We start from the raw sequence: 16933 nt of genomic DNA on the forward strand, positions 1-16933 counted from the left end.
ATCTTATTTTCTTCTTATCTGAAGTAATATTTTTGTTTGAGACATCAAACAGGAAGAGAAGCAAATTCTGCTCTAATTTACACGGGGGAGAGTCCTAAGGTATCTCAAACTTACCCTAGGAATCAGAAAAAGTTTCCCTGAAGAGATTTAATGAAGCTGTTGCACAAACTTTCTGAAATGAAAGCCACAAAGCTGTATTTAATAATAGGTGTTTAATGTCCACTGAGATTGCAAAAGGAACTTATGAGTAATAGAGGATGCGTATGTAATAAAAAATACCCTAAGGACTTGTTAGGCTGATGTTTCCTCTGCAGTACGATTCAAGGAAAGACCAAGAATGAACCTGTTTGTAGCATCGTGAAAAGAACCTTTTTTGTTTCAGGGGCTGCAGCCACAGAAGAGGTCACCCACCCCTTAACATCAGCAGACAAATGGATTTACTAGTCCCCGAAGACTCGTTTGTCTTTGTCACAAAATTAAGAGCTCCTGCCTAAAACCAGCAAGCTTTGCAAAGTAGTTTCCTGTATCATAATCTCCAGATCATTCTAAGTGTGAGGAAGAGCTGTTCTGGTGACTACCGGTGCTGTCTGCAGACACAGTGTCACCACTGACTGATGCCAGTATCGAGGCAGTGGGGGCTGTGCAGCCCAGACCTCACAGGGTTCCTGCCCATCCAAAGGCAGGGACAGGAAACAAGCAAAAAACACCATGCCTGGCCCTTTTTTTTTCTTCTTCTTCAATGGAAATGCATATTGATGCCTGGAGAAGTCAATGAAGCACTCTATAAAAGTCAACTAAATGCTCTGGCTGCCCTGGGTAGGCTTTAAAGCTTGATCACAGCCTTTCTTGGTAAGTCCCTGCAGGGTTACGCCAAGGCGTCTGCATGCCCCCGCTATTCGCGTGCAGAGCTCCCATTGACATCACTGGAGACTTCCGCCATGGGCCGGAGGGCAATCGATGGCCCCAAGTGCCCCAAATGTCTTCCTGCTTTTGATTAAAAGAAATACACATCATGTTTCCTAGCACAGTTTTGTTTTCATAATGAATGTGGAGGCTTTTCCTGATTCCCTTTGATTTTATCCTCCTTCCGTCTTAATGACCATAAGGGGATACTCTCAGTGCCTCAAGACCAGAACCTAGTGCAGGCTCTATCAGTCTGAATCAGGCAAAGCTGAATCCACAGCAGAACACTGGCAGGGTATGCCAACAACGTGCAGTCCTTCTGTCCCCCAAATAATAACACTCCTTGCTTCTGTTTTCCTCTCTCTCTCACATCACAGCCTTAGGTATTGCAGCGGCTCATGCTACACTTCATCCCAATTCCTTCCTGAGTGGAGATAAATGCCATCCTTCCCTGAACAGCTGGCTGTCAGCACATCTGGGATGACCTAATCTCCCACCATTGGTCTTCTGGGCCAGCTTCTTTCAGTTGTATGTTCAGAAAGCTCTAGACATAAAAGGAATATCATGGATTCACCTATCTTGAAGACCACATCAACATTACACATTGAGTTCCATTGGGATTTGGATGGAAGATCTAAGAGAGTTGACCTTGGGTTTGGAATTTCTGTTTGTGTTTTCGTTTTTTCCTCAGAGCTGCTTACAAGGGTAGCAAAATGAAAGATGGATGGCCAGAATATTTACATATGTCAAAGGTTACTTTAAAAGTCAGTTTAGTGTATTTTTAAACTGGACCTGGAATTAATGACTGTGTGTTGGTTTGACTGTGTTCCTTACAATATCTCACAGTTACAATCAACAAGAAACCACAAAGAGCATTCATGAAATTACAAACTCCATGAAGGTCACTTGCTATATTGTTGAAGCACATAAATAGAAGCTTTTTATTAAGCTGGTTGGCAGCCAGATACAAAGTTGATAAGAGATTTAAACAAGCAATATTATGTCTGGTATCAGTAATAAACCTGCCTAGGCTATTTATGGGGTTTTCACAAACAACTGAATTAGCCAACACTGAAATACCAAATTCAGAAAAGATGGAGAGGTTTTTTATTTCCATAAGCTTCAGCTACTGTTTCAGGAATTGTTTTGTTGTTAACGATCTGAGCTATGCAAGTCAGAGTACTTACACGTATATTTGCAAGATGAAAAGTCCCTGCAGGAAAGTCTGAGCTCCTTGAAATCTCTGAAAGTCTATCCTCTGAAGTTCTTCCAAAATACCTACTTACACTTGGCACATCATTAAGATTTAAAATTATTTTTCAGGCTAAAAGAGCCAAACCAGCTTCCTCACATCCACATAACACCCTTCTCCCTCGTGCATATGAAAAGGGCCAAAGTCTTTACTAAAGTACAGACATGCAAACTTCATTAAAGTTATTGGGCCAATTGCCAAATTCCTCTTTCCATTGTAGGGATTCACTCTAACTAACTTTATTTATCCCAGCTAAATTAGTACAGTTGTTCAGGAGTAATTTGAGGAGAATCTTGCACACCAAGGATGCCTCTCATCTCACATATCTAAAATACAGACATTTCTCACTGAGCTAGGAGGTCAAACTCTTAGTGTTGTTACTGGGGGGAAAGAATTTTGCCAAGGGAGTCATCTGACCTATTTTAGGCACCTGTTTTACAATGAGATGAATCATGTCCTAGGAAAGGCATCTATTAAACTTGCTCACAAGTAGGCGTCTATGTTCCTTAAGGAAAACCCCATCCCATTTTGTATATATGGAAGCACAACACTTATCTGCAGGAAGGCCTTTTCCATTCTTGCCCCTTCTTAGCCTTTAAAATAGTACTCTTCATATTCAAATTACTTCGAAACCTTGAAGGAAGACTTTAGATATAAATTAATAGCCAGAGAATTCCATGGAAAATAAAAACAAAAAGGAGAGGAATACTTTCTGTCTGGTGCACATTCAGACTCAAAGCATTGCTAGCACAGTGATTTACAGGTGAGGCTGGCTTGTTTTCCTTTGGGCTACTCATACTATGCTGTCACTGACATAGGTCCATAACACACATAAAATATGGTTAAAACTCTAAAGGAAAAAGATATTCTTACCCACACTAGTCAGGAAATCCACACTAGAGCAATTACTATGTTCAGAAAGAGATCTCTAGAAAGGCTTTCTAGAGAATGCTAACGGAATCCTTTTTCAGATGTATCCCTCCTTCACGATAGTTCATCTTGGATATGCATTTCTGTTTTAGTAGGAGCCATATGCCTTGGTGAGGAAGAAGGACTTCACAGGGCTTCCTGCATGGTCTTCGATGCTGCCAGGGCCCCCCACACATGCTCTGCTCAACACAGCGTACTATGATGTGAAGTCCACAAACAAGCAATGACAAAAGCATGGCAATTATAGGCGATTGACGTCAGCAAGTCCTAGAGGGCTCTGTCTTTTAACAGGAATCTCATCAGACACTAAAAATGTGTCCACATACTTGATACAGCTGTAGCATAGCTTAATTTCAACTAGTTTCCTTTTCATAACAGAAGCACTATCATATTATTGACTCTGACCAAAGCCAAAACTGTACTGCTCATACGTTAAAACTGTGCCAAAAGTAAAGACAGAAAAAAGGCACAGGGAAGGAAGTCTCCCAGGCCTCGGCAGGTTCTTGTGTCAATACATTATTTCTGAGTAAGAAAAACGAAAAATAAAATCTCCCTTTCTGTTTTCTTTCAGGATCTTTTGTCTTACTGCTTTTTTCATGTGTTGAATTATTTTGACTTTGACACTTCTGATCTTAAGAGACTGTTCTGTGGAATTCTTTGGATGCCCTCCCTGTTCTGCAACACAGTACCTTAGGGTTAGAGGAGTCAATTCATTCAAGCTAAATCTTAAATCCATATCAGATCTGAGGCTGGATCTAGCTAGCTGTCAACAAGCGGACCTCCCAAGTAGATGCCATACGCTCAGCACTTGCAGAATCCAACTCTAGAGTTTGAAAATGCACTCAAAACCCCAGATGTTTTGGCATTTTAAAAGCTTACATTTTGAAACTTGCACTAACATTGAAGCTCTTCATTTTCAATTGTCCAACCTCAGACACATCTTAAGCCAAAAAAATGGACGTTTGACATTATAGGTATCGGCGAGTACAAGTACTTTCAGGACTTGTACCTTTAATTACTCAACTCCGATTAGTCTCATCTGACTTAAATCATGTCAAAGCAATACCTCTATTCTAAGCTTGTTCTCCAGATTCCTTTTGAAGTTAGTGATGACAAATATTTACCAGAAGGTCTTTTTTTCTCTCTGTTAAGTACAGACGGAGAATATACAACTAACTCAGCCTAGAAATCTGATTTTAAAACAGGATTATTTTGAATGGTGCTTGACTAAGTGCCTCACTTTGAAAGAAGTGGTTGGAAGACATGCACAGCAACAGTGTGAGGAGAGACAAGAAGAGGGAGAACATCACTGACCAAGAAATGGGCTAATGCCCTAAAGCCAAGTACAATTTCACTTAGAGCATAATAGTTGCAGCAGAACAAGACGTTACTCTTGCATATTAATAGCTGAAAGCTGTCTTCATCACAGAAAGTAGCAACACTTCAACTGGAACCAAAATTTGTTTAGATTCTTGCAAAAATCTAACCTTGATCTAACAACGTAATTGAATTTATATGCTTTTCCTCTGTCATATCATGGGAACAATTGATCAAAGGAAAGAGAGGATGAGCGTAGAGAATGAAGAGAACTGAACATTTCTGAAGAATGTGAATGAGCTCCAGCAACTGGAAAAGAATGTCTCAGAGATACCAGAACAAAGGCAGGCAGAAAGAAAAGCCTTTAGCACAGTCCCCAGGGAAATCTACATAGGTTTCACAACAGCCTGCTGATAATTTTGTCTCTTAAATGTCTTTATTCTATAATTATCTCATTTCATGCAGAAAATTCACTATGCCTTGCTCCAATGTATGCAACGAGTGTTCATTACAGATCTTTCCATTTTACTTCTAGGCTGTAGTTGCATAACAGAACAAAGGTCTGAACAGCTCTGGGTCTGAGACAGCGAAGAAATTGGCAAAGAGGCTTTGCTTCATTTCAGATTTTTCCCATGGCTCGTGGTGGAACTCAGGCCATTGGCTTTCTCAGAGCAAAGTACAAAGCTCTTAAGAGAATTCAGTTCCTTCAGTTGATGTCTCAATTCCTGAGCTGTGTGTGGTCAAGAGTTGCTACAGCACACACTGTGCACTCACTACCCTGTGCAACTCAGCAGTGACCTCTCCAGCTGAAAGAAGGGTGGTGTCAGGGAGAAGTCACCAGCCTGCCTGTTCTTGATCGCCCAAACACAGGACTTCAGGAATGCTTCAAGTCATCCTGGGGCACATGGGACTTGCAGTTTCCTTCTCATGGTCCTGCATCTAGTTTTTGTCTATAGAAGCTCATCTGCCACAGCGTATGCTCGTTACTTAACCAAAGGACTTGCTGGGTTTATTACGCTTGGTTTTTCTTTTAAATGCAGTTCATATTCAGTATCACTCTAATTACGGAAATGAATAACATTTTTAAAACAATAAGTGATGACTTCCTGTACAAACAATATCAACTTTCCTGATTTGGATTCTGTGTTTGTAAATAGCAACTATTTGTTCTCATCTGAAGCATGCTAAGACATGGGAAACAGGCACCTTGGTGATCCACATGCAGTTACTATGGGAAATGGACTGACACAACGTCCTGCCACAGGAAACAATACAAAACTAGGAGGGACAAATTTTACAAATGTTTATTTCCTAACCACGAAAAAAATCGTTTTAAATAAAACCAAACTCAAGAAAAGTAGTCTTCACAGAGATTTTGTCACCTCCATCTCAATCCCCTTGAGACAGATAATTGAATTTCATGCATGTTCACAGAAACAATGATATATATGAAGAGGTTCATTTTTTTTTTTTCTTTCCAAATGCTAACGCTACACTGATCAGAAAGGGTGACTTTGGGTTCTCACTACCTTCCTTCTTTTCAAACTAGTCAACAATTCTTTCTGAACTTGTAAAGTGCTGGAGAACTAATACACCTTTCCCCACCTTAGGTCTTCAATCAAAAGGATTGTCAGATTCAGAAAACCAAGATACCAAAGAGGTCTAGCTTGATACAGCTTTGACTCTTAAACAATTTTCTGTTTTTTTGCAAAGTAGGAGAAAAATAATCTAATCCTATCTTCAACAGGGATATCTGCATTTAATGATTAAATGTCCCTGAAAAATCAACAAAACTAAGACATTCAATCTTCCTTAAGTGATCGGGCGGTGGGAGGTGGGCAGGGGAAGGAAGAGGCTTTCTAAAAACTGTTTCTCCAGTGATCTGTTTCTGTCTCATTACCATCTGAATTAGGCACATAATCTTGGTTCACATACACCTAACTGAGGATTTCTTTCAGATACAGGCAAGCTTCATAGAAGTCAAAGGACTGGTTGTGTCTTCCATTTGTAAAAATTCAGGACCCAGAAAAATTAATACATCAAACAGGAGAGAGACTAAGAGAATGTAAAGGAATCTCTTATATCATAAAGTGAGTTTAGCAGAGAGGTTCTCAGTCAGAGTCAGAACCATCCTTGCTCTTCTCATGTGATGAATGGAGAGGATTGTGGGTAGATCTCAGACAGAGATGGTATCCAAGGTGGGAGGCTCAAGAAGGTTCCACGATGGGAAACTTGCCAAAGTCATCCAAGAAAATCCAAGTTTTCCTAGGCAGCAGGAAATTTTGGTCACTAAATAAATAACCTACTTTGGTTATGCTTCCATGGATGCATTTGTAGTTGGATATCCAGTGAATCATCAATCAACAAAAAACAGTTGGGTGAGAATAACTCTGCAGTGTATTTCAGGTGATGGAAAGCCAGATGAAGACATGAATTATTCAATAATTCACAATAAAGCAACACACAATAATGAGAGGAGCTATCTTATTTTCTATCACTGTAATGAGAGTTCCACTTCATTCTATTTTTTCACAGCAGCAGCCCTACTCTTTGTGTCATAAAATAAAAACAAAGGCTAATTCACTCTGATGTGAACTCGTTAGAAGTAGCAGACACATAATTTGGAAAACTTCCAGTAGCATGTTCTCTGTAGTACAAGCTTTCAAAATCTGTGAATCCTGATATCTTAATCTCTCAACTTTATTCTGTAAAAATAAAAAAATAACTGAAATATAAAATTACATTAAATCCCTAAAGTGTTTAAAGTTTCTTCTTTTATTATTGTGTCTCTTGAATTTGTCTGTTCTGAGAAGTGACTGATTAATAGCCTGGAAGAAAAGGGAACCAGAAAGCAATTTCTGTTATAGCCTAACTGACCTAATTACAGCATTTCCCATACATTCCACAACATTTGCTTATTGAATACAATTCTGTGTTTAGTTTGATTCCATTTATTTCTTTTTACATAATGTGTAATGTGGCCTACAGAGTATATTTTTGAATGTGACTTAACATGCAAATAGTAACTTTCTACAGCATGAGGTAATTCAGTGATCTGAACAGATCACTTTGGCATTTGTCAGCTGCCTAGAAATCTATCATCGCACATAGTCAAGCTGAAGTGGACATTGTACCACATATATGGTTTTCATCTGTTACCATCCAATTCTGTAATATACAGTTTCTCTAATATCCATTTCACAGACTCACTTTTAGTCTACTTCCATGTGAAATTCTACTAATTCTAACAGACTGGTTGGATTGTGTCTTTTTCTTTCTTCACTTTTTTTTCCCAACAGATAAAACATTTGTATTTGTATTTGCAAGCTCCTTGAAAGTAGATTTTGTACATTAGTTGGTAAATTATCATGACATTTTACAAGGCTGAAAAACATCAAACCTCTGTATTTAACCACACCTGAACTGCCTTATTTATCCATTTTTGCTATATCGAAGTACAAGTACCAAGAAGCATTAAAAAACATAATCTTACCGTTAATAAATACATAGACCGTAGATTCCTTCTTCTTTTTTGCTGGACTTGTTGGGTATTTGCAGCTATAGTTTCCAGTGTCACTTGCTTGAGTTCTGCTCAAGGTCAGACTGCTGCAGGACTGCTTCCCATTCCTTCCACAGGCATATTTAATTACTTTCAGCCTTTTGCTATCCTTACTTAGAGTTTCAGGCAAAGACCATGAATGAACCATTTCCCCCCTGCAAATACAGATAAGGAAGCAGAAACAATTATGTTGGGCTGCAATTATATAGCTCCAGTTCCCAAGCTTTCTTTTTTATTATATCAGGCTATTTCTGGGGTTGTCTTTTATCTTGTTTTCCAAAAACAACAGAAACAACAAAGAACTATTAAACAATTGCCATTGAAGTTCCCTCTCCACCTTTCCCCACAACACAAAGTTTCATTTTTTTCTAATTTCAGTTACAAAAAAAGAAAGTGTCAGGTGTATGAACTCCTAGCCAAATGATCAGAATCCAACTCAGCTGGTTACCTGCAGGTGAGATTTAAAGTCTGGCCTGCTTGAACAACGTGCTGTGTGCCATTTATACTCAGCTCAGGAACTTTTAATTTTGATCCTGAACTAGACCCTAGAAAAACAAAGAGAAAAAAGAAGCCATTAACAATGACAAATCAACCTGTTTCCAGTCCACTCACTTATACTAGAAGGGGAAAGGAAAGCAAGTAGGATATCACCCTCACCACACATACACTCTCTTCTGCTGAGCAAAATCCTGCTGTCCTGACTCAGGACTTACTCATCTTTCACCAGAACTACTCAGGAACAAGAGTAGAAATGAAAGCTATGCAAGCCTGGGTTAAAGACTTTGCTCTCGACTTGTTCGCTGAGTGTACCATGAAGAAAGTTCAGGACCTTGAGGCTACATTTCTAACCGAGGAAGCGTGCCACTGCTAGCTGCATTTCCGTAGGAAACACCACCATGGCTGCCTCTTCAATGGGAAGGGCAAAAGTCAGCCATTTCCACGGCAAGAGCCACGTATTGACCTCTATGATACCGAACTCTGATTCAAACAACTTGTGGTAAAGCTGGAACTGCGCTGAAAGAAGTGAAAGGGGATTTAAGGATCTTCCCTTCCTCATGGAAGATGACAGCACCATTACCTATGGTATCTCACTAGCTGCAGGCTTAACTGGACAGCTCTACAACAGATCTTGAGAACAAAATCAAGGCACCTTCCAGACCAGATTTGCGGTTTATTGAGAAAGCAAGCATGCAAAAATAGCCCTGGTCAAGGCCAGACCATTCTGGTAAGGGTCACTAACATGGCTAGAGGAACACTGGACCTTGTCTTTCATCAAGCCAGCAAGTGTTGGAAAGGCACAATGTCTTATCTTTGCCCCATAATAGGCTACGGCCATAAAAACTTTCATGGCAAGCAGACAGAAGTGCATGCCTTAAAGAAGAAACAGTCTTTGATCCATCCATTGCCCTCAGCCTGACAGCAAAGTGTTCCAGAAGCTAGAAACATAACAAAAAAAATATTTTGAAACCGCTGGAAAACAGTTTAAGTCTAAATCTGGACCAAAGTGCAAATTGTGAAGTTTTCAGTGTTGTGAGAGAGGAGCAGAGAGATCATTTTACTCCAAGAGAAAGTATTTCTTTGTCAACATACAAGAGAAGCAGCATCACATAAACAAGGGTAAAGCAGATTTTCCTCTAGGACTCAGTCAAGCACAGTTTCAACTTTGCTATTTTAAGCCTTTCCAAGAAGTCCCTGCCACAGCCAAATACAAACAGCTGTAGGTACCAAACATAGTAGAAATACATGAACCTTGTTTGACTGCTATGGATCACCCACTAGAAAGGCCTTCCTCCTTTGTTGACTACAGGAGAAACATTTGGACACCAACTCTGGCTGAGATTGGCAATTAAATTTCAGCTCTGTAAACCCTCCAAAGTCAATGGCTGTTCCAAATTCAACAGCTTTCACCCAGCAACAGATGTGGCCTCTAACCTGAGGCCTAATATCAAAACTTTGTTCTGAGATGTGGATTTGAACTCCTTCAGTCTGAAAAAAGGCCTAGGTAGCCAAGTCTCTCCTTTTTGAGACAAATGCTCTAAGTACAAGGATTCTATTAAAAAGGTAGTGACACTGCCTTCATTTGCTGTTCCAGAATTTGGGGGATTTTTGAGGAGCCAGATGTGCTCCACTTGTCAGTAAGTCTCTTCTATCAGTTCCCCATAACATCAGTGGAGACAAGAGGTCTAAACCACCTTCTAGGACTACCTAGCACAATTAAAATAATTACAACATTAAAGCACACATTAAAAGAAGCAAATAGATTATCAGATCTGCAAAACTGCTGCTCTTCCTTAGCACTATCGGAAATGTACGCTGTAGGGTTCAACTAACTTTTAACTAACTTCTGACATCTAAGTTAGTTACATTTATCTCCATTTTCCTTTGGAGCCCTGCATATCTTGTTTAAGCTGTGTCTGCAGTAGTTTTCTGGTGTATACTATTAGCCATCCACGTTCAAAATAAGATTTAAAAGATATGTTTAAACATAGACATAAACCACTCGCTCACTTGAACAGGCTTGGAGCAAGAGCATAACAAGTTTTCAGAATAAAGAGGTCTTGTAAACTGCACCACAAATACCAGAAATTTGAATGGTGACACCGTACGAATACACAGACTTCCTCTGCATTTTGTCTAGACAATCACACTTCTTACTAGAAATTAATAAACATATCTGACAGTTGTTAAAAGGGGAGAAAAAAAGATGCAGGAAATCTCTCAAGAAGCAACTTGTTATGTGACATATTACAAATATACCTTTTTCTCACCTACCGCTTATGGATCTCAACTCTGAAATGCTGGGTCTCCTGAAGAGCACACTGTGCTTTTAGGGCATAGTCTCCCATAGATGTTACAGTCTGTGAATCTCCTCATTTCTGTTCTGACATAATGTCCCTGAAGCTAAATACTGAGGAATCAAGATAAGATGTTACAAGAGCTCAGGCAGCTTCTTGAGGAGTAACACAGACTCTTAGGTTGAGAGGGTTTGTCAATGTTCTCCAACTAAACAATCTGATAGTTTCATGAAACTACCATGTTCCTGCATTTCATTCATTTTACTGTTGTCATCCCAGAACTGGAGGCTTAGATGCTCCTTCAAGAAGGCTGCATTTATATCCAGCTTTATGAATACTGTTTCTCACGTCAGTGGGGAAGCTGGCCTCAAGCTTCCCTGAACTGCTCCTTATTTCAGGCTCTGGAAAAGCCAAAAGCATGTAATGCTGTTTACAAACAGCTCAATATCTATTAAAAAAGAATCAGTAATGGTCTGCCAGAGGAACTCATCAGGATTAAAGCCCAGCTGTTGGAGTTGCAACACTCAACCCCGTTGCTAGTGAGCAACATGCAGGTTGCTTCCAGTGCAAAACTGATAGAAAAGTGGAACATCTATGTAAGTGACAGTCACAGAGAGCAAGCCAGGAGGCCAAGTCTGCAGTGACTGGCCATGATTCCGGTGCTCAGTGTTTGGCTTTGCTAAGCCCGGCACCCTGCCCAGGAGCAAAGCCATCATGCAGCACCATGCCCATGCCTGACCCATGCTGAGACCAGGAGACATGCCCTGGGAATGTGGGCTGCTGTTGTTTTCCAAGTCTGCAAAAGGTGAAGGGCAAGAAACCATTATAAATGTCACAAACTTTTCTCTTGATAACTCTACAGTGATATAAGCAAAGACATCCACAGTAAAATCTCAAGATCTTAAATTAAGCACTCAAAACCACATACCCTGGAAGCCTGTATATCAAAAGATCTGCTTCAGAGTTGTTAAAGTCAAATGAAAAAAAACACCACCCAGATCTTTTCACTCCATCCTGCAGACAAAAATTAAAGGCAGATATACTAAATACAAATTTAAGCTTTTATTCTTTTACACATATTATGTATATCTAAAAGGCATAATGGTCTTTGTAAACATTGTAGGTGGGATCTTGAGGAGTGTGTTCATCTAACTCTGCTCTCATCGATATAATCTAGAGTTTCATCATTGATTTCAAGTGTATTTTAGATGCTTAATCACAGTGGTTATATTAAAATTCAAGATCTAAACTCAATCTATTTGGCATCACATAACAGATTTGGCATATACTCATTTTTAGTTTTTTCAATGACAAAAAGCTGAAGATCTTATTTGGAGCCAATATTGTTTACAAGTATGCAAGACAATGCTTTTACCAGCAAGATCCTAAGTCTCAAAGAAAAATAGCTTTATTTGACATCCTATCTATTCATGGGTCATTAGCTTCCTTACGTTTTTAAATGCTTCAAAACTGATGGAGAGTACAAATGAAATAGAGTTTGACATGTTTACCAGAAAAGAAAAAGGAAGGAGAATAGCAGCGAAATTCCTACTGTCAATATTTAGAAGCGGATTATGCCTTCTATGTACCTTCTCTGGGCATTTTACTTGACACTGTCTTTTCTCAAGGGTCACAGCTCAACAGGACACATTCACTTATCATTGTGCCTGTCACTAAGCGACCATCAGCAGCCTACCCTCACACTGACCTACATTGAGGGGTGCAACTTCTTTTCATGTGACAACAAGAGAACTAATTAATCCTGATAACTGAGGAATCTCCTCCCATAGGGAAAAGGGTGATTTTGGGGGACACATTCTATTTGTTTCGGAAGGCTTATTAGATACAAGTGAAAGTCAGTCAATCGGGCTGCTTAATTAGTGAGCAAACCTTATTTAGATTGCCAAAGTTAGACATTCTGCCTAAAATAAGAAAAAGATAAATTTTTAACTTTTTTAGAAAACAGAGTATAACCTGTAACTTGCAAGGCAACAGAAGAATAAACTTTCTTCAGTTATTTTGTGCCTTGCAAAAAAGGTGACCCTCATCCTGAACAAAGTAAACAAAAATCTGAATCATCTGGTAACCAAAACCACTGACAACAAGTAATTAAAAATGGAAAAGATACAATAAATGAACATGCATATGTTTTTTAAGTATGATGAGGGAGTTCAGTTGTACAGACAAATGAGTAACCGTGAACAATTTTGCACTGATTTCAGCTAAATCTCTTAAAAGAGTAGTTCTGCTGAACCCAAAATCAGGACCACATTCTGCATTATTATCCCCATTCTGATTTTTCCAGCTTCTACTTTTAAATTTCTTTCCATACACTGTGAATTTCTGCTACCTTTGGCTAAAGGAATTAATCCCAAAAGCTGACTTTATGTCTTAGTTAATACATATATATATATAAGTTGTTGGAAATTTCCTTGAAATTAAGAGGTTTGGTGGCTTTTTTACTTTTAACATCTTTTTGATAATTCAAGACTGAGTGACTGTCTTCAAACTACTGCAGTTATTCTGAACATGTTGACTAATCTTTTTTCACCTGCACAATGAGAGGTTAAGAATGATCAGTTTATCTTTGCAACTTCAGTTGTATACAAAGAATCTGACCTTCTGGGCTTAAAGTGCCATCTGTGGGCAATAAAGTTATCCATCATGAAGTAATTGTTTCAGTCATTGTTGAATTTGCACGTGTTTCAAGGCTTGTTAAACATAACCGACCCTTTGTGGTTTTTACCATCAAATATCATTTCCTCCTGGTTCAATCACATTCAGCAAAAATGTATTTTGTAGAGGACATTCCCAAACTGGGAAGACAGAGCACATGATTTCTTAATAGGATCTTCACCTCTCTGTGTTACTTAGAACATAGTTCATTCAGTCCAAGTGCAGCCCAGGACTTTACTCACACTTATGAGCACTTCCTTATGAGTCATCCCATTGAAGGGAATGGAAATACCCACGTATGTACAACCAATAAGCAATCGCAGAATCCAGATGAAACCCTTAGGAGCATGGTAGTACCCAGTGGGATGACCTTCAGTGCGTCTCCAGTGAAAACAAGCTGACTCTGATCTGCAGCAGCAGATTAACCAGAACATGGTCACAAGCTAATCTCACACAGGACATTTGGTTTTACCCCATTTTGTAAGGAAAACCGGGATATCAGTAGTTTTCTTTATTTCAGAGCTCTTCCTGATATATTATTGTATTGCCAGCTCTTCTAAAGGTACTTTGGGGCACTCTGTAAGTAAACACAACCTTTGTTTAGGTCAAACACTTGTACCTATCCATAACAATTCCCATTACATCACTACATCTAATCACTTTATTTAAAATAAATAAATAAATAAATAAAAGAAGAAGGGAAAAAAAGAACTTGTGGTCAACTCTAAAAAGCCAGTGAAAGTTTTGGTTCACACCTGACCATAAGGAGGGATGCTGACCAACAAGTCCTCCTAGTTTAATTAACACTGAGATTCTCAGCAACATAAATACTTGTATTTATAAGATAGGAAAACTTTTAGCAGAATTTTCTCAAATTTGGGTGGTGATTGGAAAAAAAATTGGGTTTTATCCTGCCCAAAGTGTGAATGTCTGCCTGGTCCTGCCATAGGACTAGAGGGAGAAAGAATCATTGAGGATAATGAAGCTTTCTACCTCTATGACTGCTGGTGGCTGGGAAGAACTGCTACTGGAAGAAGACACTCTTCTATCTCTATAGCAGCAATAGCCTCCCATCTCATGGATGTTGACTGGGTTTCTAGGCAAAGCAGGCAGTGCAGTCTGGTTCCAGCACCCAGAGGTAAAAGCATCTTCACCTTTGCTTGTACTTAGAAAGAGTCTTCAGGAAAATCCAACAGTGCCAAACCCTGAGCCATCCTGAGATTCAAAGCAGTATCTCCAGTTCTTTCAGATGTCATCTAGGTCTCCATTCTAAAGGAAACCTCACAGTCTTTCATACATCTAATTCCACACCGTTTCTCTGAAGCAAATCCAAACCTCACATGTGGAGCCTGCAGAAGAGAAAATAAGACAACTTCTCTGTGAGAGAGCAAGAAGGTACGCCTTGGACCCAAGCTGGCATTGACATTGACATGAGCAAGCTCATTATCAGACATGCAGAATGTAACCTCTATTTCTGATGAGGCAAAACTTTGGAGGGCAATTAAGGGTCATGGGGACTTGCAAGGGTTAAAAGACGTATGTCCTTGGGCTGCAAAGTAGCTTTGTCCCTGTTTCCTGTTGGTTCTTATGCAAAGAGAGTCACCATGTGTTTGTGAGCTGGTGTGTACTGGTAGCCAGCAAATAGAAATGCACCCAAGGCAGAAGAATCAGCTCAAGTCTCACTCCTCAATGGATCTATCACTCACACATACCTCTGTGGTGACTGAAATGTGTTCTCATTTGCTTTCCAGATCAAGAAAATTGTTGGAAGCTATTAACTTAAAAAGTACACACTGATGCAGAAAAATCATCAGTTCATTGCTTTGTCCCTTTCAGGTCCAGAGGGACATTCCAATTATCCAGTCTGATGTTCTGCAACATGTGTCAGTGTTTTCTGGATCAAATGCTTAAGTCTGATTAATCTCCACTATAATTTAAGAATTTAGAGTAGCATTAGGACATGAGAGTCAGACAAGAAAATGGATAGGTTAATGGATGCGAAAGCTGGGCTGCTGTATAATACAGCATCATAATAGAGTCTGAACAGCATAAGGTTTATCACAGTGAGATTAGAAAAGTCCTGGGGAAATTAAAATGCCTTGACCCTGACTCCATGCCTTGGAGCTAAAAATCAGTCAGCAGGGCAAAACGGACAAGCTGCTGCCCAATAAAGGCCTTCACAGACACAGAAAGACAAGTATATCTATTATTTGAGCAAGGTGTCCTCCTTCCACTATCAGTTTTGGATCTCAGAGCAAATGATAAAGGTTTATTTATTATCTGCACAGGATTGTTGTCCTTAGATGTGTATACACACCGATAGAAGAATAGATGCTATGGAGACAAAGCAAAACACCCATCAGCTTAAAAAAGAGCAAGTACAATGCTGAGAGCACTACATTAACACCTCTGAGCAGTATGTGCTAATCATGCTAATATGGTCAATAGCTGTAAATATAAAAAAATACGTATTTCCTCAGTAATTGCCAAAAGTGCTAATTTAAAATTTTAGATGTAGCTATTGAATAAGTTGAAATCACAGTTGGTTATTTGAAATACATCTGTCTCCAGCTGTGATCAACTGAAAGTAATACCATTTGCTACCATACTTGGGCAGCCAAGGCCACACAGTTCAGTGTGCTGTGCCCACGCGACATCTGCTTGAAGGCACTTGCTTCACCAGCTCATCAGAAGATTTTGTTCTGTCTGCCCTAATGTCACCAGATGACTTTTGTGCATGACCATGGACATTTTACACAATGTCAATTAAAACTAAATTGAAAAAATTAACATTCAGGGAACCTGAGAGAAAAAAAATCCAATTTGAATAACTGAGGAACCTTAGCATCTGAAATGAGCATTTTTGTCACTACCTAGCCTGGCAAAAGTCCTCACTTCATTAGTTACATAGGGAGAAAGAAATTACAGAGAAGAAGTCAAATCAGCTATAATTGCAAACTTTTTATTTCCCATTGAGCAGGTAGAGTTGAAAATGGGGATTCAAATGTACAGTCTAATGGCTTCCTTATAAACCCTCATGGGACAATCACTTTGGCAAACCATGACAAGGGGGCAACACACACATGCGAGAGAAATATCATGGTTGTGTCCACTCTTCCTACAGAGTGAACACCCAGCTTAAACAAAACAGGTCTGAGGCTATACTCAGCAAGAGCCGGTTATAGCAGAGACAGGCTGTAGCAATACTTTCACATCCACATTCAGCATAGGTCTGTGTGACTCATGTACCCCCTCCACCTTGATGTGCCTGTCCTGCCTCCTAGAGGGAGACCTTGCTCAGGCCATTGCAGATGACAAATGGTTGTGACTCTATCAACTGTCTATCCAAAACTGATGTTGTGTAATGGCAACCGGCATTCACTCAGGAGTATGGTTTCACACCTCCACACGCAATTAAGCCTGTGACACTTAAAGGAAGGTAGGTAACCCTCCCTACCCATATGACATCTGTGAGCCATCAGATCTACTCTATCACTTACT

The 16933-nt window shown here is 39.5% G+C and overlaps 1 protein-coding gene across 5 annotated transcripts in view; it reads right to left on the reverse strand.

Annotated features, from left to right (window-relative positions):
- The window catches only part of FLT1 (fms related receptor tyrosine kinase 1), a 144327-nt gene that overhangs the window by 118122 nt on the left and 9272 nt on the right, over positions 1–16933 (reverse strand). For 4 of the 5 annotated variants that reach the window (XM_061993172.1, XM_061993188.1, XM_061993162.1 and 1 more), the window contains exons 2-3: positions 8410–8506; positions 7896–8116 (exon numbers count right to left, since the gene is read on the reverse strand). In XM_061993172.1, coding sequence (XP_061849156.1) covers positions 7896–8116; positions 8410–8506 — 318 coding nt within the window. Of the gene's footprint in view, positions 1–7895; positions 8117–8409; positions 8507–11684; positions 11771–16933 lie in introns of those variants that run through there. The other variant, XM_061993181.1, reaches the window with a different exon arrangement.

Source organism: Colius striatus, chromosome 1, assembly GCF_028858725.1.
Source record: "Colius striatus isolate bColStr4 chromosome 1, bColStr4.1.hap1, whole genome shotgun sequence".
Taxonomy (NCBI): Eukaryota; Metazoa; Chordata; class Aves; order Coliiformes; family Coliidae; genus Colius; species Colius striatus.